The 22,262-nt window shown below is 36.7% G+C and overlaps 1 protein-coding gene and 1 long non-coding RNA gene across 9 annotated transcripts in view; one reads left to right on the top strand and one right to left on the bottom strand.

Annotated features, from left to right (window-relative positions):
- The window catches only part of LOC143237041 (V-type proton ATPase subunit d-like), a 28,885-nt gene extending 24,265 nt beyond the window's left edge, over nt 1-4,620 (top strand). Inside the window, 1 exon segment of the mRNA XM_076475877.1 lies at nt 3,369-4,620. Within this exon segment, the coding sequence (XP_076331992.1) occupies nt 3,369-3,530 (162 nt within the window). The 3' untranslated portion in view covers nt 3,531-4,620.
- The window catches only part of LOC143237043 (uncharacterized), a 35,262-nt gene that overhangs the window by 6,273 nt on the left and 6,727 nt on the right, over nt 1-22,262 (bottom strand). For 7 of the 8 annotated variants that reach the window (XR_013019844.1, XR_013019842.1, XR_013019843.1 and 4 more), the window contains one exon: nt 12,036-12,282. This is a non-coding gene — a long non-coding RNA (uncharacterized LOC143237043). Of the gene's footprint in view, nt 1-11,919; nt 12,283-22,262 lie in introns of those variants that run through there. The other variant, XR_013019849.1, reaches the window with a different exon arrangement.

The raw sequence follows: 22,262 nt of genomic DNA on the forward strand, positions 1-22,262 counted from the left end.
GAGATGTTAGACAGTGATATTTTATTCATTGGAATTATTCTTTTTCCCAGGATTTATCTCTGGTTACAATGATAAGGTGGGTATGAAATTGATCTATATCACTGATTCTGGGCTGTCTTTGAAGTTGAGGAATCTTCTGCAAGTTGTATCTAATCAGATTCATCACATTTCTATGCCCTTAGCAGCCAGATCAAATTGCCCACTGGAAGACATGATAGGCTGTTATGTGGATCTCCCACAACACTTTTATCTCACATTATTTGCATGATCTGACAGCATCTTCCTGATGATTTTTGACTACCCCCTGTAATTAACTTAACCACTTCTGCTAGATTATACAGAGGGTTGAGTATTTTCACAGCTACACTTTTCTATTTAACCTTTCAGGCTTCCTTACCTCGTTTTCACAAAATCATTCTATGATGAGTGTTCACTAGGTAGATATGCTTTTATCAAATCAATTCTGCACTAGCAACCACTAATCCAATATACTTTATCTATGTTGCAAAAGGCTCTGTAGAAATGAGGTGTTTCATGACACTACCTAAAGGCTAACAGGATGGTATTACTGTACTGTGCTGGACTATTACTTATGGACATGTATCTCCAAATCAATAAATCAGGGTTGGTTTGCTTTTAAGATTAGGAAACTTTGTTTGCCTGTTGTACTGTTCCTCGGGGCTCCACAGTGTACATTAACCCCAAGATTAGTATAGTAGAGCCAGGGAGTTCTTACCACACATAGTTTTCAGTCACTAGGATAGTAAACATAAGCTTTTCTTCCAGTGTTATGGTGGATTTCCTCCATTCTTGACGAGAGGATGAAGTTGGGAGCACTTTTACTTGGGCCCTTGCATGTCTTTTTCTAGTTTTCAGCAGCAGAGGCACCAGCCTACACAAGAGCTTACTCTAATGCCAGTGCAGATTTGATACTTAGCTGTCTGGTTGGGTTGAACATGGTCCATGGTTTTGATCAATACTGGGTCAGTAAATTGTTCATGGAAGTGGGTCCATTGCCTCATCATAATTCTGAATGCAGAGTGGTCTTATTCTGAGTCCTCAGTTGAGCACAATTTGTTCCCAGTCTTCCCCATAATTTCAGAGACAAATGGAATTGATCTTATTCACATGGTTGGGAAGTAAGGATGTGTTCTGTTTCCTGAGGTTGAGTAAGGCATACAAGATATTGTTACTCCAACCCTAAGATATTGCTTTTCAAACTTCTTAAGGTTGACAGGAAAGTTTTTCTACTTTAGTGTTACTTATCTTCTTCTCATAATTCTGGTGGTTCAGAACACATCACACTGTGGTGAGAACCACTCGTGTGTGTGTATTGCAGTCCAGTTGCCCTAACCATCAATGTGGGATATTAGGGACTATGGCCTTATAATTCAAACCTATGGCAATTGAACCTCAGCTATCTGGTTGTATGCTGGCCAGTAATAATGCTAAATGATGTAAAATTTCACCTGCAGGACATGTGTTCCTGGTGAAGAGCACATCTGTTCTGGATGTAGTGTGGTTTCCCTGTTAAGTGTCTTCTGTTGATACACCCATGATCTGTGTAGTTGGTTTCTGTATGAATAATGCCCTCACTGGCTTCTTCACCTTTTTAATATGAAATTCTAGTGGTAGTGAGAGAGGAGGCAAGTATTTTTTGGAAGTTAATGTTTGTTAAATCAAATATGTATCTCCAATAATACTTGCCTTCTAATTACATTCTCCCACACTAGGAGCTGGAATTAGAGACTGCAGATTACGTCAATCTCAAAAAGGTGATAACATTATTAGAATAAGGTGCTTATATACTGTACCAGGATAGAGGGTGCATTGAAATAAGTAGATAGTGTCAGAAGAAAAATATTACCAAGGGCAGTAATGTGAGGTATAAAATCTTCAAGCAAGCAAGAAAAAAATCAGACCAGTTCTTAGATAGAGAAGGAAGAAACCTTGACAATTTAATAATAGCTGTAATGTGAGAGGAGGCAAATATTACTGGAAATACACTTTTGATTTATGAAAATATTAAGCATAGACATGATTTAAATGGCAATAAAACAAAATTTAAGCATAAAAAGATGTACGTTGTTACAAGTTTAAAGCTATTTAGAATAAACAAATATTTCACATTTAAATCTGGAATTATTCTAGAAAGAGAAAAAGGGTGATTTAGATTTTCTTTTGTGGTTACAGGGTCAGTCAAATTGACTAACCTTATATTTAGAGACTGTGTAGAGAAAATGCCAGGTAAAATATAATGTTTTACTGAAAAATAATGTTTTATAATTACTTAAGAGCTTTTATAGATCATGCAAATGAAATATGAAATTTTTCAGATTATAAAAATGAAAATCACTGCACTTGGACTAGTAAACAGACAAATCTTGGTAAAAATATTTAACTAAAAATTTAATATTTTGTGTGCAAAAGTCTTGTAATGTTTATTGAAAGTCTGTCAACTTTTATGAAAATGCACTTGCAGTATGGAAATGGTAATGAACTCAGTTGATTTAACCGAGCCTTTGTGGGAAGAGTTAAGAATGTTAGATATTGAGTGTAATTCTACATACAGTAACATATACATGCTACATCTTGTTATATTGTGTTATGAAAACTCACACGTTTCATGAGCTTGACTTTTCTGTGATTGCTTCTGCTGTTTGTAAATAAATCTGACAACAGAAATCCCAAATTGTTTCCATCTTACACTAAATCTTTTATGTAAAAAACAAAAAATGATGAGAATTGAAGCTGGAGAGTGCCAATCGGAAATCTGAAACCTATAGATATTTGTTTTACATGACATAACTTCTACCCACTCTTTAAATAGAAAATTTTGTTTTTCACAATAATTTATGTTTCTTAGATTATTTTCAAAGATAATGTTGGATTACTAGGGTATGAACAAAGTAGTGACATTGTGTAGATTTGATGATTGTTTATAATCACTAGTATAGTAGTTTCATTAAAATCTACTTAAATTTATAATACTGACATAACTTGTGTCATAATAGCATTTATACAAATTTGATTGTCAATGATCAACATTAAAGAGAATGAAAAAATAATGCATAATACAAGTAGATGTTTACCACACTAACTGTAGAAATTGTTAAGAACCAAACCTACACTCCAATTTTAAAATATAGTTGTTTTGGAAATGTATACCTTATGTTTCTTGTAAGTAAAACTTTATGCTAGATTAGTAAAGAGGGAGGAGCTGTGGTTGTGTTAAGATTCATAATCTGTTATTTTAGTACTAACTTTACGAAGGTAATATAGCTATATCTGCAAGAAGGGGAAAATGGGTCTTTTAGATAAATAGCCAGATCTCGGAACACTTGGTTCTTTTGATGTTAATTTTTCAGGTGAAGTTGAACGTGAATGCTTTTCTCCAGCAGTTCCACTTCGGTGTGTTTTATGCATATGTGAAGTTGAAGGAACAAGAATGCCGAAACATTGTTTGGATTGCAGAATGTGTGGCCCAGCGTCACAGGGCAAAGATTGATAATTATATACCCATCTTGTGATTGTGTAAAATTGGATCTTGCAAAAATAAAACTATCAAATACAGTAGTATATGCATGTAATATTGTATCATATATATAAATGTGTTCTTTAATTTATACATCTTTGTGGTTTATATTTTAGATATAGGATTTGTTTTTGTTATTTCCTGTTAGTAGTCAAATTTATGTTACCTTTGAGAGAAAAAGAAAAAAGATTACTGAAACAGGGCAATGTACAGCTTCACAAAAAACAATATGGAATACTTAATTTACACAAGATCATCTTTACAAATGATTCCATCTTAATGAAAGAGACATTTTAGTGTTGTGCAGTTTTATATTTTAAATCTTCCAAGAAATAACTTTGAGAATTACAAAAAACACAAGACTATAACAACTGAATATAAAACCATTACTAATCCACAACTCAATTGAGGAAGAGAGGGAAATGTACAAGAAATATATTGCAAGAATGAAAAACAATCACATATTTATAAACTGATTAGCTTCAGATACACAAATGTGTGGAAAGTTGAATTTTATCATTTTTAACACTACCTACTTAAAAACTAAACCTAAGCAACAAACTTGTACAGAGTTTAAATATTTTTACTGTCCCACTAACAATTATAAATGATGGTATGAAATTAAAAATTAGGATTAGTTGTTTGATTTTTTTTTAAAACAGATTAAAAGAATATTTAAAATTATGAATGTTTTATGAGATAAAAGGTTTCAAACCGTATGGTAATTTTGCCCCTGTAACAACATAACCAAAATAGGGTTAAAATAATAGGGTGAGGGTAACAGTTTGCACATCAGTTACCCAACTTTACTTGTATTGTTAGCATCAGATTCTGTGTTTTTCAACAGTTAATGCTTTTTGTTTGGAAATTTTACTTTTTACTTTCCAAGAAACAAGATTTTTCTCAAATGGTGATAGTTTTGTCACCATTGAATGTTGAAATGTACAAGGTTCGGCGTGTGAAAATATAATGTTAATAGCCTGTAATCAACCAGTTGTTTTCTATTAATATGAAAATGACGATAATTTATGTGAGTGTTTAGTGTACATTAAACAGTGAATGAAAAATAAAATATATAAATGCAACACTGAATCCATCAGTTCATTCATACTACTTATGTAAACATCAAAATGGAATAATGTGCCAACAAAATTTCTGATACTAAGATTATATTTTGTGTTCAATAACTTTATCTCATTGGTAATAAATGTGAAAGATTAAATGAACACTCTGAGCATGTTTAAAGGTGTGTTTGTATTGTTTGTTAAGCCTAAATAACCAATAAGTTGCAATGAAAAGAATTTGGAATTAATACATGAATGTAGTGACAATCTTTTCTTTAAATGTTCATCCTAGTTTGTATTATACTGATCCATCTTTTTTATTGCTAATGGTATTGTAGGCATGAGTAAGAAGCAGCCTTAATTAAGCAGTATTGGTACACTAATTTGTAGTTTGATATCAGTTTTTTTGAAATTAGAAAAACCTGTATCAACAAGTAGTCTGGAAAACTAGTAGCAATATACATAGCAAAAGTTATCATGCAGCTCTGTTCCAAATACAGAATCCTAAAAAGGATTTGCTGAAACTGATTTAAAATGCCTTAAAATATATACAGTGATACTTCGGTTCTCAAATGACTCCCTTCTCGAACAATTCGGTTTTCGAAGATATTGTTTGAGAAAAAAATGTCTCGGTTGTTGAACATAAACTCTGTTCCTGAACCAAGCTGTTGTGGCCCAAACCCCCAAAATAACCCAACTGATGACCTGAATGACCCTTCAACCATTTTCGGTCCACACCAAGCTTGCCCAAAACATTTTATCCACACCTGTCGCTCAGTCCACATCCCCGCTAAAATCTGCTGTGAACGTTCTCGTTTTTTCTTTTGTTTTTTTTTTCTAAATATTCTGATTAAATAAGCCACAATGGGGTCAAAGAAGGAAAACGAAATCAGCAAACCAAAAAGAAAAGTTGTTAGAACCAAAATAGAGGTGAAAAAAGATCTCATAGCAAAGTATGAGAGTGATGTTCTCGTGTCTGACCTTGCTACACAGTTTGGTGTGATGAAGTCTACAGTCTGCACCATACTGAAAAATAAAGAGGTCATCAAAAGAGCTGATGTTCTAAAAGGAGTGACAGTGCTTACAAAACAAAGATCACAAACAATAGAAGAGGTAGAAGAACTGTTGTTGATTTGGGTAAACGAAAAACAGTTAGCTGGTGATAGCATTTCTGAGATCATCATTTGTGAGAAAGCAAAGCAGTTGCATGCTGACCTGAAAAACACCCTTGGAATGCGTGCTGATACAAGTGATGCCTTTAAGGCTAGTAGGGGTGATTTGAAAAATTTAGGAAGAGAAGTGGCATACATAGTGTGGTGAGACATGGGGAGGGTGCTAGTTCTAACGAAGACACTGCTGATAAATTTGTTAGGAAATTTAAGGACTATGTAGAAGCTGAGGGTTTTATTCCCCAACAAGTGTTCAACTGTGATGAAACAGGCCTCTTTTGGAAGAAAATGCCAAAGAGGACCTACATCACCAAGGAGGAGACAACTGCTAGGACACAAGCCAATGAAGGACAAGCTAACTCTATTGTTATGTAGTAATACAAGTGGGGACTTAAAATTTAAGCCTTTGCTTGTGTACCATTCTGAGAACCCAAGGGTTTTAAGAAAAATTATGTCCTGAAAAGTAAACTGAATGTCATGTGGAGGGCTAAAAGTAAAGCATGGGTAACCAGGCAATTTTTTATGGAGTGGGTCCATGAAGTGTTTGCCCCAAGTGTAAAGAATTATCTCGCAGAAAAACAGTTGCTACTCAAAGCCATTCTTGTGGTGGACAATGCACCTGTTCACCCACCAGGCTTGGAGGACAGGTTGGTGGAGGAGTACAGATCATTATGGTGAAGCTCTTGCCCCTTAACACGACTCCTCTCATTCAACCCATAGACCAGCAGGTCATGTTGAACTTTAAGAAACTACACCAAGGCACTGTTTCAAAGGTGCTTTTAAGTGACCTCTGACACAGAGTTAACCCTCAGAGAGTTCTGGAAAAATCACTTTTATATCCTCCATTGCTTAAGGATCATAGACAAAGCCTGGAGGGAAGTGTCTTTGAGGACCACAAACTCAGCCTGGAAGAAATTATGGCCAGACTCAGTAGCAAATAGAAACTTTGAAGGCTTTGAGGCTGAGCCCGTTGTCTAGAATATTGTCTCACTAGGGAAGTGTATTGGCTTGGATGTGAGTGGTGATGATGTGGAGGGAGTTGGTGGAAGACCACAACACTGAGCTCACCATGGAAGAACTCCAAGACCTTCAGAAGGAGCAGCAACAGAAAGCAACTGAGGAAGTGTCTTCAGATGAGGAGGAGGGAAGGGAGGATGTTCCTAGTTCACTAATCAAGGAAATGTGTGGAAAATGGGGAGAGTTACAAAGTATTGTGGGAATATTTCACCCTGACAAAGCTGTAGCAAACTGCAGCATAAACCTTTTCAATGACAATGTCATGTCTTACTTCAGAAACATTTTAAAATGGAGGCAGAAACAAACCTCATTAGACAAGTTTTTGTGAGAAATAGGACCAGTGAGTCTCAAGTAGGTTGTAGCAGTGCAAAGAGACAGAAAAGAGAAAGAACCCCAGAAGGAGAGTTACCTGACATTTTTATGGAAGGTGACTCCCCTTCCAAACAATAATAACCCTCCTACTCTCAATGTTTCTCACCACCTTTCACTTATGCCATCAACTCTCCTCAGCACAGGTGAAGTGCAGTTAAATTTTCATTTATTGTTTTTTATTGTGTTTATAGTTTTTGTGGTTGACTTTATGAATGTAAGTATTATTATACAGGTATAAATAAGCAATATTTTTACTTAAAATGCTTCATAATGCATACTTTTTGGAGGTCTGTAATGGATTAATTTAATTTACAGTATTTCGTATGGGAAAAAATTGATTCAGTTTGCGAACAGCCCTCTGGAACGGATTAAGTTCGAGAACTGAGGTACCACTATATTCAATATACACAGAATTTGCAAATGGAAAATCTCAGTACAATCAGTATCTCCAAGGATCTTACAAACATGGTATTTGGTTAGGGTGAGAAACCATAGGAGTCAACAATGAGAATTTCTATAGATGGAAAAAATGTAAACTGTTAATATCCTAGTTATAGGGCTGACAGACACAAGACAATTGTGTCTAGAAAGCTTGGCAGAAGTACTCGAAAGGTCGGTGCAATATCATCTTATATTTTCTATGGTAGGTCAATTATTCTCTTCAGTAGTATTTAGGCTAATTTCATAGTGTTCATATCTTCCCTATTAAATGCTAAAAAAGTTTATTTTTATTTTCTCTCTTCTTATTTTCATCTTTTGAAGCTCTACTCAAATAAGTAGTTGAGTCTAACAATGCAAAATGCATATTTTTTCTTTATGTTTATTTGCCTTACGATTTTGGCCAGCAGTGTATATGGAAGCCTCACAAAATGCCATACCTCCATGTTGTATGATAAGCCTTCTCAATGTCAAAGAATATTTATACATGATGTTGTTGTTGTTTGAGTAAGGCTTCTCTGATTGATGTTTCAAGTTGAATCAGGTGGTCTACAGTGGAGTACTGTCAACAGAACTTTCTGAAACCTGTCGATACAGTCACCTTCCAGAGGTTTTCTTTGTACAGACGTGACAGGCTGTGTGATGGATGCCCACCTTGTCATTTCCACTCGACACACCCTTGGAGGCCGGAGCCATTCATGCTTCCTTGGGTCATACCATCACTGTTTTTTCTCTCTACCTGTTACCTGGAGAGACATATGATCAATCAGACCTTGATGCTCTCATTGAACAGTAGCCCTCTCCCAGTGTTTTGATTTCATCCAGATCAGAACATAAAGGAACATAAACCTCGACAGTTCCATTGTACCAAGGTGGTTATTTTTACTTGTTTAATCCTAGGGGACTTTAATGGGCATCATCCTCCCTGGGGAAGTGCTGATATTGATAGGATGGGTTGCTCTGTGGAGCATATTCTCTTTCATCACAACCTTTCTCATTTCAATAATGGTTCTTCTACTTAATTTCATGCACCTAGTCAGTCCTTTGCTGCTATTGATCTTTCAGTTTGCTTCACTTCACAATTCTTCCATTTTTCATGGAGGGTTGACAGTGACCCATGAGGCAGTGATCACTTTCCTATAATTTTCAGAGAGACTGGCTGTGGTTGATGCCACCAGACCCATATGCCCTGGTGGAGGCTGGATCATGCAAACTGGCCCTCTTTCACTACTCTCACAGAACTTGATCCTGCCATTGTCTGTAAGCCATCAATAGACGATTGTATGGCAGCAGTAACTGACTGTATTATACAAGCAGCTGCTTTATGTATTCTTAAAACCTTGACAAATTTTCCATGATATCCTTGTCCATAGTCGAATCCAGCCTGCCACATGGCATGGAAGGCTCAAAAATGGGCCTGGGATACTTTTCATAGATATCCCACACTTTCGAACCTCATCGCTTTCCAACGGGCCAGTGCACATGCTAGGTGGGTAAGACATCATTTAGGATTAAGTTCACAACTAGCATATCTTCTACTACCAGTTCCAAGGTCATATGGAACAGTCAACAGTGTGAGAAATTCAGAAGTTGAACAAAATGGAATAGAAATTCCTACTTCATTCCAAGTATTAAGTGATATTAATGCTATCATATTGTATGCAAAATTGAAGGGGGAAAATAAACTTCATGAAAAGGCTGTAGAATTGGCATTCTGTTTTAACCACATTAGAAAGCCCATACAGTCATGTTAAAAAGTTAGGGCTCCCTATGAAAGCCTGTGTATTTTTGTAACATTTTTGGATATACAGATATTTAATCTCAATTTCAACAATACTGAGAGATTATAGGAATATAACTAAACAATTAAATCTGAAGAAAAGACTTTTCAAGATCTTCTCTAAATGTAATTCTACAAAAATGCATATTCTAACTGAGGAAAAAGTTCGGACACCCTACCCCCTTTGGCTGAAATAACTGCAGTTAGATGCTTCTTGCAGCCATCTACCAGTCTCTGACATCAGTCTGAAGAAAGTTTGGCCCACTCTTCAATGCAGAATTCTGTCAGCTGAGATGTTTGAGGGGTTTCTTACATGTACAGCCCCTTTCAAGTCACCCCACAGCATCTTAATGGGATTAACATCTGGGCTTTGACTTGGCCATTCCAGGACTCTCCATTTCTTAGTTTTCAGCCATTCCTTTGTGGATTTACTGGTATGTTTTGGATCATTGTCATGCTGCAGGGTCCACTTCCACTTCATCTTTAATTTTTGTACAGATGGACTCGCATGATCCTCAAGCACCCTCTGATCCACAGTAAAATTCATGGAGGATTCTACGATTGTGAGCTGTTCACGTCCTGCTGCAGCAAAGCAGCCCCAAACCATGACACTTCCACCTCCATGCTTCACAGTTGGTATGAGGATCGTTTCCTGGAATGCTGTATTTGGTTTACACCAAACATGTCCTCTGTTCTGATGTCCAAATAATTCAATTTTGAACTCATCTGTCCAAAGAACATTATTCCAGAAGTCCTGGTCTTTGTCTACATTCTCTCTGGCAAACTTCAGTCTGGCCTTGATGTTTCTCTTAGAGAGCAAAGGTTTCCTCTTTGCACACCTCCCATGCAAGTTAAACTTGTGCAGTCTCTTTCTGATTGTGGAGGCATGCACTTTCACATCAACAGTAGCCAGAGCCTGCTGTAGGTCCCGTGATGACATGTTAGGGTGTTTGGAGACCTCTTTTAGCATCTTGCAGTCTGCTCTTGGGGTGAACTTGCTTGAATGACCAGACCTGGGCATTTTGGCAGTTGTTTTGAAAGCCCTCCACTTGTTGACTATTTTCCAGACAGTGGAATGGCTGATTTCAAAATCTTTTGGGATCTTTTTAAATCCCTTACCAGACTCATAAGCTGCTACAATTTTCTTTCTAAAGGCCTCAGACAGTTCCTTTACTCTCACCATGGTGGTCACTCTCACTTCAATTGTCAGGAGCACACCAAACTAAATGTCTGAGGTTTAAATAGGGCAAGCCTCATTAAAAATGCTGAGTGACGATCTTCTAATCATGTGCACCTGGTGTGAAACACCTGTGTGTGAGTTGAGCCATTTTAAGTGGGATTAAATGTAGGGGTGTCCTAACTTTTTCCTCAGTTAGAATATGCATGTTGTGTAGAATTACATTTACAGAAGATCTTGAAAAGTCTTTTCTTCAGTTTTAATTGTTTAGTTATATTCCTATAATCTCAGAGTATTGTTAAAATTGAGATTAAATATCTATATATCCAAAATGTTACAAAAATACACAGGCTTTCATAGGGTGTCCTAACATTTTCACATGACTGTATATAATGTTTTGGTTTGACCTTTTGAAGTTGCAAGATTGTAGTCATGTTGTGTTAACATCATTCACTTAGTGAGACATGGACACTTACTTGTAACAAATATTAGTATAAGGAGGAAATTAAGCAGAAAGAAGTGTAATTTATGTTTTCACTTGTGTCTGTGGCTAGAACTGGGTATTAACTTAATTACTTTTGGGCATTGTTAATGTTCAAATGATGGAAATCATGATTATACTGTCATGAAAGTAATCAACCAATTAAAAGTAGTTTCCTATTATTTCATGTACCTTAAGTAATCAAAATATTGCAAATATGATTTCTCAGTATTATTTTTGATTAATTCAAGGTTGTTCAACTTAATCAGTTTGTGTTATGATTCATGAAAATAATTAATTGAAATGAGTATTTATTATTTTCAGTATTCCAACTATCAATTAATAAACCCTAAAATGAATGAATTAGCAAACTCCACTGATATACCAGCTACAGCTATCACAAGCAATGTTTTTAATCTGACCCTTTTGTATTTAATAAGGGAACCACTACAAATCAGTGAGAAGATCAAAGATTTTTTCTTTTAATTGTACTTCAGCTGTTAATGTCTAGTTGCATAACCTTAGTGTTATTAATAAAAGTGACTTCAAAACATCAATATATATGTAGTTATGATTTAAAATGCATTAGTACAGCATATTATGAAATTAGGTTATATCTGTGTATACTGAAGTAAAAGAATAAACAAAACAAAGAAATTCCACAAAAATATAATTTTTTTTTTAAATAAAATTAAAACAAAAAAGAATATTTAAAACTTCAAAAACTGTGTTTGCAGTAAGCATAAAGTAATGCTTGTAATAATAAAGTCAATTCATCAACAAATATAAGTAATGTATGGTATAACAGTCATCCACCTCAGCAAATGTTTCAAAATACAATGAAGTAGTTTAAGCATGGGTAAAAAGGTTTTCACACAATACCTACAAGAAATGATCTTTATTTTTGTTCCTTAAGTCCACATGATTTCTCATAGTGCCCAGCCTTAACATACCAAACATGAAAATAAAGTAATAAAAACATCATAAGTCAGTAGTACCATATTTTTAAGTGAACACAAAATAAATTTATTCAAAATGTACACTAACCAATGTCTTCTGTATAAAACAAAATGTTACATTATGTTTTCAGTGTTTACAAAATTACAAACATTTGATGTTTTCAAAATATGTAGTTTTCAGCATAATACTAACAATAATAAAACTATTTTTTTACTTCTGGTGGATGGTGGATAGAAAAATTCCTTGTTTGACTTTTATCAACAAATGCTTTCCGGAAAATGCCCACTGACTGGAAAGAAAAAAACTATCTGTTACCATTCACTTCAAACTATTTACAAATGTATATATATGGATTTGAAGACAACAACTATCAACACTAATTTCTGCAACAAATAAATAATACTCACTATAACAAAATACACTCATGAAGAAGAGAATGAAAACCAGGTTTTCAATTACATGAACAAAACAATAGTAAAACACTCCAACAGTCTTAACATACAAATCTTCCACAAACCTGGTAATAACAGCAACTATATAAAGTGGGCCTCAGCTCACTCAATTCAACAAAAAAATTGGCATTTTATTATGGATTTACTTCTGGCTATAGACAGTGAAAGGTGGCAGAAGCTGAGATGTTATGGGTATAAGCACATAGCTTCATACCCTTATCTGATTTTTAACAATTTTCCACAATGGTTAACTAGATTGGCATTGGCGTTTGAATTTTGTCTGAGAGATGGGATATCCCCAATGCACTTGAGTGCTATTATCACAGACAATACCCATTATGACAACAGAAAACTGGACCAATAAGTTTTACAGTGCTGATTTAATCAATTATTAACAATTAATGTAATCAATAAGTTTGTAAGCTCTCTCTATATATACACATATATGCATTGCTATTATGTGAAACCTCTTTAAGGAAGGCAGTCATAACCCAATGAAATTATCATCACTACCAATTCATGTTATAGCTGAGCCATTTAACTGATTACCAATGAACAGAAATTACATCAATTAGTACCTCATACACTAATACATTAATCAAAATTGTGATTCACCAATTAATGTGATGAAAATAATCAGCTAATTGAAATTAGTGTTTTAAATTATTACCTTTCAACATTATTTCAACAATCAAATAAAAAAAATGCATTTATTTGTTGTTAAGTACAAAACTACATAATTGGTAGGTGCTTTATGACTTGATGGTTTGGTAATGATTCCCACTGCCACTAAATTTCAGATTCTTGCCTTTGCTATTACCAAATTACTAAAGCTATCTGCCACTGGTCACTAATTTTGAACTTCTGAGTCAAGAAAAAGTAACCACCTGGTAGAATATGACAACTCTCTGGATACTTGTGTACTAAAGTGTAAATTTAATATTTCTAATTTATAACTGCATAGTCTTTATAATTTCTTTAAAACATGCTTATAATTACTTAATTTTATTTACAAAATTTTAAAATGTTTCCTTTTAGCTATTTTTACTTTCATATAAATCATGTAAATAAAGTTTTGAAACTGTTGGGTTATAACACAATAAATGTACTTAACACAGTTTAAAAGTTTGTTAATCATTCATCTTTTTTTGCAGTTATTTGCAGAATTCTTAAAATCTTCACATTGTACTTGTAAAAAAAATTTTGGAAAATTACACAGCAAATCTATTCAACAATTAAATAAAAGCATGTTCAAACATACTTATTCTATGTGCATATTCTTTGAAATATAAAAATGTAACAAGTTTTATTAGCATGAAAATGCAAACAATACTTTCAAAGTTGGCTGTCAAAAATTATGGTTTAAAGATTTTGCAGTAGAAAGTAGTTATTTATTAAATTTTACCAACATGTATGGAAATTAACAAGCACCAATAAAAGTTGCTCCTAGCAGACCCTCACATCTACCCATACATTTCTCTTTCTATTCATATGCAATGTGGAGATAGATACCCATTTTCTAAATATTATTCTGATGATAGAAAATATCAAAATTTGAAAAGTTATAATTTTCCTACACTGAAATTATATTTCCAAAAGATACCTACTTCTCACATGCATAGCTAATATTCTTCAGTGCTGCCCTTTATTAGTTAGTTTTCATGCACCACAAGCCTTTCACTCACATGTACCCCTCAGTTCACATTGTTTAACTGAATCTTGCCACAAACCTTCACCCACAGATACACCCCACACACACGTAACTTATGACTGTATGCTATTTCACCAAATTGTAACTTTGAGTTTAAACAAAAGCCTAAGCACTGGTTGATGGTTGAGAGAAAAGGTGAGAATCCCACAATGAACAGTTGGAGAAACTGCTACAAGGAACAAAGTAGAAGCATCACTCAAAAGCATCTGAAAGACACCCTCCTGAGAGAACCCTCTAATAAGAGGGCATTATATTTAGGAGACTGCACCACATATGTACCAGGTATACTCTTTTATCCAAATGTAGAAAAGGTGTGGCAGGCAGAAAATTGAGAGAAGCACATGCCAATAGCAGAGAAAATGGTTAGACAGTGATCCTAACCACAAGATATTATAATTTGTAGGTCTCTGATGAACAGAATGTGAATGAAATGAGGGATGTGCCCCAAGATGTAGTGTGGCTCATATGAGATGAACCGTACACAGCAAGTCAACTGCATCCAAAACTCAACTACTGGGACTCACTGTTTATGTGGAAATAGGAAAAAGGATCATAACATTTTAACCTCAAGTTCAGCCAACCAGATAGAAATTACACCACTGATCAGGGAAAAGTGCAAATGTTAGAAGAGCAAAATACAAATATATCTAACTCAAATCAAACCAATTAATATCCTTGGCATAAAGGACTTAAAGGGTTAGAGCAAGAGAAAGAAGCAAAGCAACTAAAATGTGCACCACAGCAAGTCACCCAAGGCAACATCAGTGAGGTATCAGGCACCCCTTGAACACATTTGAGAACTTATGGTGATTGGTTCATCTGCAAATTCAAAACTCAGCATTCAAGAACTAACTTCCTTGGGGGGGTAGGATGACAGTTCCCAATCATTATGACAGTCTACTCCAAAAATACATCCTCATCTTGGATAAGCCCATGCAGAGTGGAGCATCTTTTTGGTGAATATTTGTTAGCTATAACAGTAGAACAATACCCTACTCTCAGTTGAATGGAGTCATTATTGATATTGTATATTTCTCATTCAGGGGATACATCCATGATCACCAACCAAAGAAGAAATATGCCTTAAGGGATAATTGAAACATGGAACAAGATGGCTTAGATTGAAACAAAAATAAAGTTAGGAGGTGAAGTACCACAATGACACCCCAATCTAGAATGGACATATGCCATAGAGGTCAACCCATCCAAAATGTTAAAAACGTAACAAGGTAAGGGAGGCAGAAACTTTACAATTACAGGAAAAACAAAAAATGTGGGATCAGACATCTGATAAATCATGATCAAAGAGACTAAAGACCCTGACTAAATAATCAAGTGATGAAATCTGTAACAAGAACAGTGGGATAAGCAGGTGAAAACCCATGAATCAAAAACTAACTGCAGAAAACATTTCACTTACACCAATATACCTCCTTGGAAGAGTGTCGAATAAAATATGCCAAAAATGAAGCTACTCACCACAATAAATTGAGTTTTGATAACTAAGGATCAAATAAAAACTAGGTGTAAAAATGAAGAGTAGGAATGATGGGATGAACTACATTGGACTAAGGTTGCCATAGAAGGAACAGAGTTCTAGGGATAGGAAGTGGTGGTGCAGATTGTATACAGAAAAGCTGCAGAAACTACGGCTTGGCCCAGCAAAGATAAATCAAAAGGGCTTGACATATAATAAAGTGGATGATAGAAATCATTCTGGAAAGGAGTCAGATAGGAGAATACACAAAGAAATGTGTGTCCAATTCTGACTGAATGCATTTGGTTTCAGAGCAAGTGGATGAGGTATCAAAGAATGAAACAGAGGTAACTTGCTACTAACGATAGTGGCAAATTCATCCAGATGTGGAGAATCCATCCAGTTGCATAACTATTGAAAAACTTAAAGATCTAGAGACCACTTCATCAGAGAAATTTTGTCCAAGGAAGAAAGGTGATCTGTAATAAGGTTCAAAACATCTGGAATATGACAGAATTTGATGAATACTGTGCAATGTGGTCCGAAAAACAGAGGTTCAATGTTCAACAACAAAGGGAACAAAACAGGTGCCTCCCTGGTGACTAATATATGCCACCAGTGTAGAATTGTCTGTATGGATTATAAACAAATGATCGCTTGCTAGATGAAGAAAATGATCTAAAGCCTGATGGACAGCAAGAATCTCTAAATTATTTGGTCATACATTATTGATCTGAAGCAATTTCCTGCTAGTCCTACATTACTCAGCCAAGAAGCAAAGAGTCCATAAAAATAGATAGATCTGGATGAGGTAGAGAAAGCAGAACTGCCAGCTCTTTTGAACAGAGTTGAAGAGAAGGTTGGACCTGACTGAGTGTTGAAAAAAAACACATTCCAATGGACAAGATTGGTTGTTTGGTTGATTTAGAGTTTTATGGCACAAAGCAGCTAGGCTATCTGCACCAAACATCTGGTTAAAAAGTTAAAAGTAAATTTAGTAAAATTCATAAAAGGGAATTAAGGTAAAACAAAATAAAGTTTAAAAAAAAACATAAATATCATAAAACCAATATTTACATCTAGTCTACAATGTTAAGAGAAAAACTACAGTAATTCAAATTGTAAAGGACTTTCTGTAGCATAACTGTAATAATTATAACTTGCCAAGAAGACTAACAGGTAAGTACAAAAACCACCATCAGTCACCTGAAGTTGAACTATCCAGTCCTGGTTCTGAATTATTTGACATTATGGCCATTTTCAAAAAGGTTTGAAAAGATGTATAGCAAAATTATAATAATAACCCGCAAGGATGACTAACAGGTAGTTTAAACAGCAGCTTTAGACACCTGAAGTTGGCCTTTCCAGTCCTGGTTATAAGTTATTTAATGTTACACCAGTTTCTAATTTAAAATCAAACTAAATGAACTGTGATTTTTAAAAGGTAGCCACATTAAAAAGATGTAATGTATAAATTAAAATCTTAAATGGCATTAAAAAGATTAGTGGCCTTTAAAACACTAAAAACATTACCAAGGTGGACAGTGTCACAATCACCAATAACACTTTCTAATGTTATCAACAAACCGTGGGACAGAACATGCTTAAAATGGTGCTGTCGTTAAAAGTTGTAATGATGACAAGAAGGTAAAATGTGGCTCATTGTGATCTGAGTGTTACACAAACTACACACTGGTGTATCAGTCCCAGATAAAAGAAAACAATGAGTTACAAAACTGTGATTAATGTGTAGTCTAGTTAGAACAACTTCCACTTTCCAATCCTTATGGAAGCAAGACAGTCAAAGTCCAATAGAGGGTTTTATTTGGAAAAGCTTGTTTTCACGTTGCTCACTCCAAGTCGACTGCCAGCTTACACAGAGCCGAGCCTTGTATACAGAACCATAGTCCATGTATTGGACAGGCACAGTGGTAATAGAGCCAGAGCAGATAGACTTAGCTGCAGTGTCAGTGAGCTCGTTCCTGCAAATACCAATGTAGTCCAGTATTCAGAAAAATTGGATGGAAGTAAATGTTAAAGAGAAATAGGTCAGTCGGTTTTGAATATCAGCGAGAACAATGTGAACTAACATGAAGCGATTCCAGGCCAAGTAGAGAACTAAGCGAATCAGTATAAATAGTGCAGTTTAAATACTGCTTAGCTTCTATGTGATCCAGGGCAAGAGAAATGGCATACAGTTCAGCAGTGAATACAGAAGCTGTAGAGAGGATTGTGTGTGCAACCACCAAACCATGGCAGAGCCCACACAGTCACCTGATTTTGAACCATCTGTATACATATGAATGGAAGGATAGTTCAAAAGATGTTCAGCAAATAGCTGACAGTATTTCCAATTGGGAGTGTCTACTTTTCTCAGATGACTTAAAGATAGGTCACAATTTGGGACTGTAAAAAAGCCATGGTGGGATGGGCTGACCAGTGGATACAGCAATGTTATCTAAGGACAGACCCACTTCACCCAACTGTGTCTGGATACGAAGGCCAAAAGGAGCATTGGTAGACCATCTGGTCTGAAAAAGCATTGCCCATCAAGGAAGGAAAACACAACCCCATGTGGGATGCTTTGGTAAAGAATGATATTTTGAAGCATACAGTAAAGACAGTTGCAAATGGCAGAGGTGCAAAGAAGGTTCATGATACTCTATGTATAAGCTCTGAACTGGGGAAGTGCAGAAAGCCCCAGTGCAGACCCAAAGTCCTTGATGATGAATAGGGTCTAGCATCTTAAAGGCTGATGGTCTGGCAGAGCTATAGACCAGTGATCCATAGTCGAGTTTCGATCAAATAAGAACATGTTCTGCTCCCCAAGTGGTGGAAGAGAAGACACGAAGGATGTTTAGTGCTCTTGTACATTTGACCCGTAGCTGCTTGATGTGTGGAATAAGGTCAGCTTACATCAAAGATAAGCTCCAAGAACAGGCAGCACAACCTCACTGATACGGAGTTCAGAATTAGGGTGAATACCCCATTGGCAGCAAGAGTGCATGCAAATGGTTTCAGATAGAGAGAAGTTAAAGCCGTTTGCTGTGGTCCACTTCAGTAAACAATTGAGGGCAGTCTGTAGCTACCGCTCAATATACCTCATATTTGACAACTGACATCAGATGTGAAAGTCATTGACATGGAGCCCAATGAGAGGGAGTTGTTCAGTGAAGGCATTAATTTTTATACTGAAAAGTGTGACACTCAGAACAGCCCTGAGGGACTCCAACTTCCTATAGAAAAGAATGGGAGAGTGTTGAATCTACATGAACTCATCTCCTATCCATTAAAATTTTTTAATAAAAATGGGCAAGTGGCCATGTAACCAATATATATGGAGGTCTCACAAAATGGCATACCTCCATGTTGTATTATAAGCCTTCTCAATGTCAAAGAATATTGATACAAGATCTTGTTGTTTGAGTAAGGTTTCTCTGATTGACGTTTCAAGTCGAATCAAGTGACCCATGGTGGAGCACTGCCATTGGAACCCACAGTGGGTGGGTCAGAGGAGGTTGTTTCATTCAAGAAACCAAACAAGATGAGCATTAACCATCCTCTCTAAAGTCTTACAGAGACAGCTCGTCAAAGCAAATGGACTTCAGTTTGAAGGAATCTTGGGATCCTTCCCAGGCTTGGAGAAAGATAGGACCATAGCCTGGCACCAGGCATCAGGAAAAACATTATCCTGCCAGATCTGGTTAAAAAGAATCAGAAGAATAACAAAAGAAGCCAGAGATGTATGGCAAATCATGTCATTGTGTATATCATCAGGCCCAACCAATGTACTGGCAAGACCAATGAAGGGCCAGTTTGAGTTCCACCAGTGTAAAGGGACGACAGAGACAAACAGCTTGAAAGGAAAGACATGATTGCTCTGCCCAAGTCTTGATGGCTGAGAACGAGGAAGAAGAGGCAGAAGTGCTAGATATCCAGCAAAAGCTTTCACCTAAAATATCAGCAATGCTCCAAGCATCAGCTACTTCCTGGTCTTCAAGAGCAATATCGAGAGGGGAACAGATTTATATTGCCCACTGATCTTTTGAATCTTGTTCCATATGACTTTGGAACTGGTGGTACAAGATATGCTGGTTGTGAACTTAATCCAAGAGTCCTTCTGGCTTTGAGCATATACACAGGCCTGCTGGAAAGCAATGCAGTTCGAGAGTGTGGGATATCGATGGAAAGTATCCCAGTCTCATTTTTCAGCCTTCTGCACCATGTGACAGGCTGGATTCCACCATGGATGAGGATACAGTGGAAAATGTTTCAAGTTGTAGGAATACATTTAGCAGCTGCTTGTATAATACAGTCAGTAACTGCTGCCACGCAGTAACTAATTGATGGCTTACAGATGATTGCAGGATCAAGTTCTGCGAGAGCAGTGAAAGAGGGCCAGTTTGCCTGATCCAGCTTCCACTGGGAAAATAATGAAGGGGAGCAAACTGAAAGATCAATGGCAGTAAAGGACTGACTAGGTGTATGGAAATAAGTAGAAAAACCAGAGAACGGTTGTGATCAGAGAACATATGCTCTACAGAGCAACCCCTCCTATCAATATCAGCACTTCCCAGGAGGGGATGATGTCCATTAAAATCCCCCAGGATGAAAAGGGAGACAGCAACTGTTAAATGAGAGCATCAAGGTCTGATTGATCCTGTCTCTCCAGGTGACAGGTAGAGAGAACAAACAGTGATGCTATGACCAAAGGAAACATGGATGGCTATGGCCTCCAAGGGTGTGTTGAGTGGCTAAGACAGGGTGGGCACATGCTGATCAACCAACAGTGCCACCCCTTACTGTCCTTATTTGAGGGAGGTATATCGACCTCCATGGATCCTGCCCTGGGTCAATTTGGTAGGTCTTTGCTGTGGGAAGGGGATTCCAGAGACTGAGGATGTGAATAAATGATTGTTTTGATGTCATTCAGATTAGAGCGTAAACTTCAACAGTTCCATTGTACCAAGGTGGATATTTTTACTTGTGTGTAGGTGAATTGGGTGGAGAACCCTTCTGTTTATGACCACATTTTTTTTCTTTACAGTCTTTATTCGAGGGAGGTCTATTGACCTCCATGGATCCTGCCCTGGGTCAATTGGGCAGGTATTAGCTATTGGAAGATTATTTAAGCAATTAAGGATGTGAACAAATGATTGTTTTGCATCCTGGGTGGGAGAAGAAGAAGTATCCAAAGAAATGTCTGCACCCAGAACCAAAGGAAGTGGATCTTGGGGTTTGGTGGAATGTATATATGGGACAGATATAGTTGTTGAAGTTGATTAATCAACTTTTTTAAACATGGAGGTCAAAAGACTTTTTATTTGTTTGGAGAAAGATTCTTTAGGAGATCTGTCTGCACTCCCACTGTAGTTGTAAAATGAAGTGCAGCAGCATACATCAGAGATGAGGTAGTGGACAGCAATGTTCGAGCCTCAGAATAGATAATGTTATCAATTGTTTTGAAACACTGCACCTCTTTTTCTTCCAACCATTTAGGGCAACAACAAAAGTAGGATGGGTGAGAGCCATTTCAATTGATGCAATGAGTGTCCAATTCACACTTGTAGGCATCATGGTCCTTGCCACTGCAAGAAGCACACGTCAAGGAACCACAACATGACGTCTTTGAGTGACCGAACTGTTGACACTGGAAACATCGGAGAGGGTTTGGAATGTATGGCCGTACTCTGCAATTAAGATAACCTGCTTTAATGGTGGCATGTGGATGTGGTGATGTAAATGTGAGAATGAGGACATTGGTTAGCACCATAATTCCATCTTTGAAAGTGGATATACGCCTCACTGTAGAAACTCCTTGGGTGGAGAAACCAGTAAGAATCTCCGACTGTGAGATGTTCTTCAACTCCTTCTCAACAATAACTCTTCGTGATGAATTCAAAGTAGCATGAAGTGTAACCTCAACAGGTATATCCCCAATTGCCTTTGAATCCAAGAGGAATTCACTGTGTTGAGATATGGATGTTTCCACCAATATGTCACCAGATTAAAGCTTCTTTACTGACTTTGGAGAGCCAGCAAGTCCCTCTAGTCCATTCTGAATGAAAATGGGAGATATTTGCCCTAAAGGCTTGTCTGAAAGTGAATGTAATATAAGAAAATGAGGAACAACATGTGGTACAGATGGTGAAGATTGCTGCTCAGAATCTTCAAGATGTGATCATTTACCTGTGGACTGTTTTTTTGCTATTTTATCAAGATTTTTAAATGGAGTATCCATAGTAAAAAGAGGGAAATTTCAGTGCCCCCTGACCCCACTCACCATGGAAATCTATGATGGGACTCACTACAATGTCAAACAAGGACACTGCAGCAATGCCAAGGTTTTGTGAGCACCATACCCAAACACCAACATCAGATACAATGTCCACAACACCTGTTGAGAACATCCAACACTAGTACTTGGTTGACCCTAGCCCAAGTGGACCAGCTGACTGACCCAAGGGGGGCCATCCTCAGGCTGCCTGTCTACAGGAATTCAAGGTCAAAGTGGTGTGTTAAGGTTGGACCCCTCAACCACCAGAATCCTCTCCTCCCCTTCACGGGTTGCCATGCATGACAAACACGTGGGTGGATATTTAGATCCCAGAGGAGGTAAATTGAAAGAA

Source organism: Tachypleus tridentatus, chromosome 13 (genome assembly GCF_004210375.1).
Source record: "Tachypleus tridentatus isolate NWPU-2018 chromosome 13, ASM421037v1, whole genome shotgun sequence".
Taxonomy (NCBI): Eukaryota; Metazoa; Arthropoda; class Merostomata; order Xiphosura; family Limulidae; genus Tachypleus; species Tachypleus tridentatus.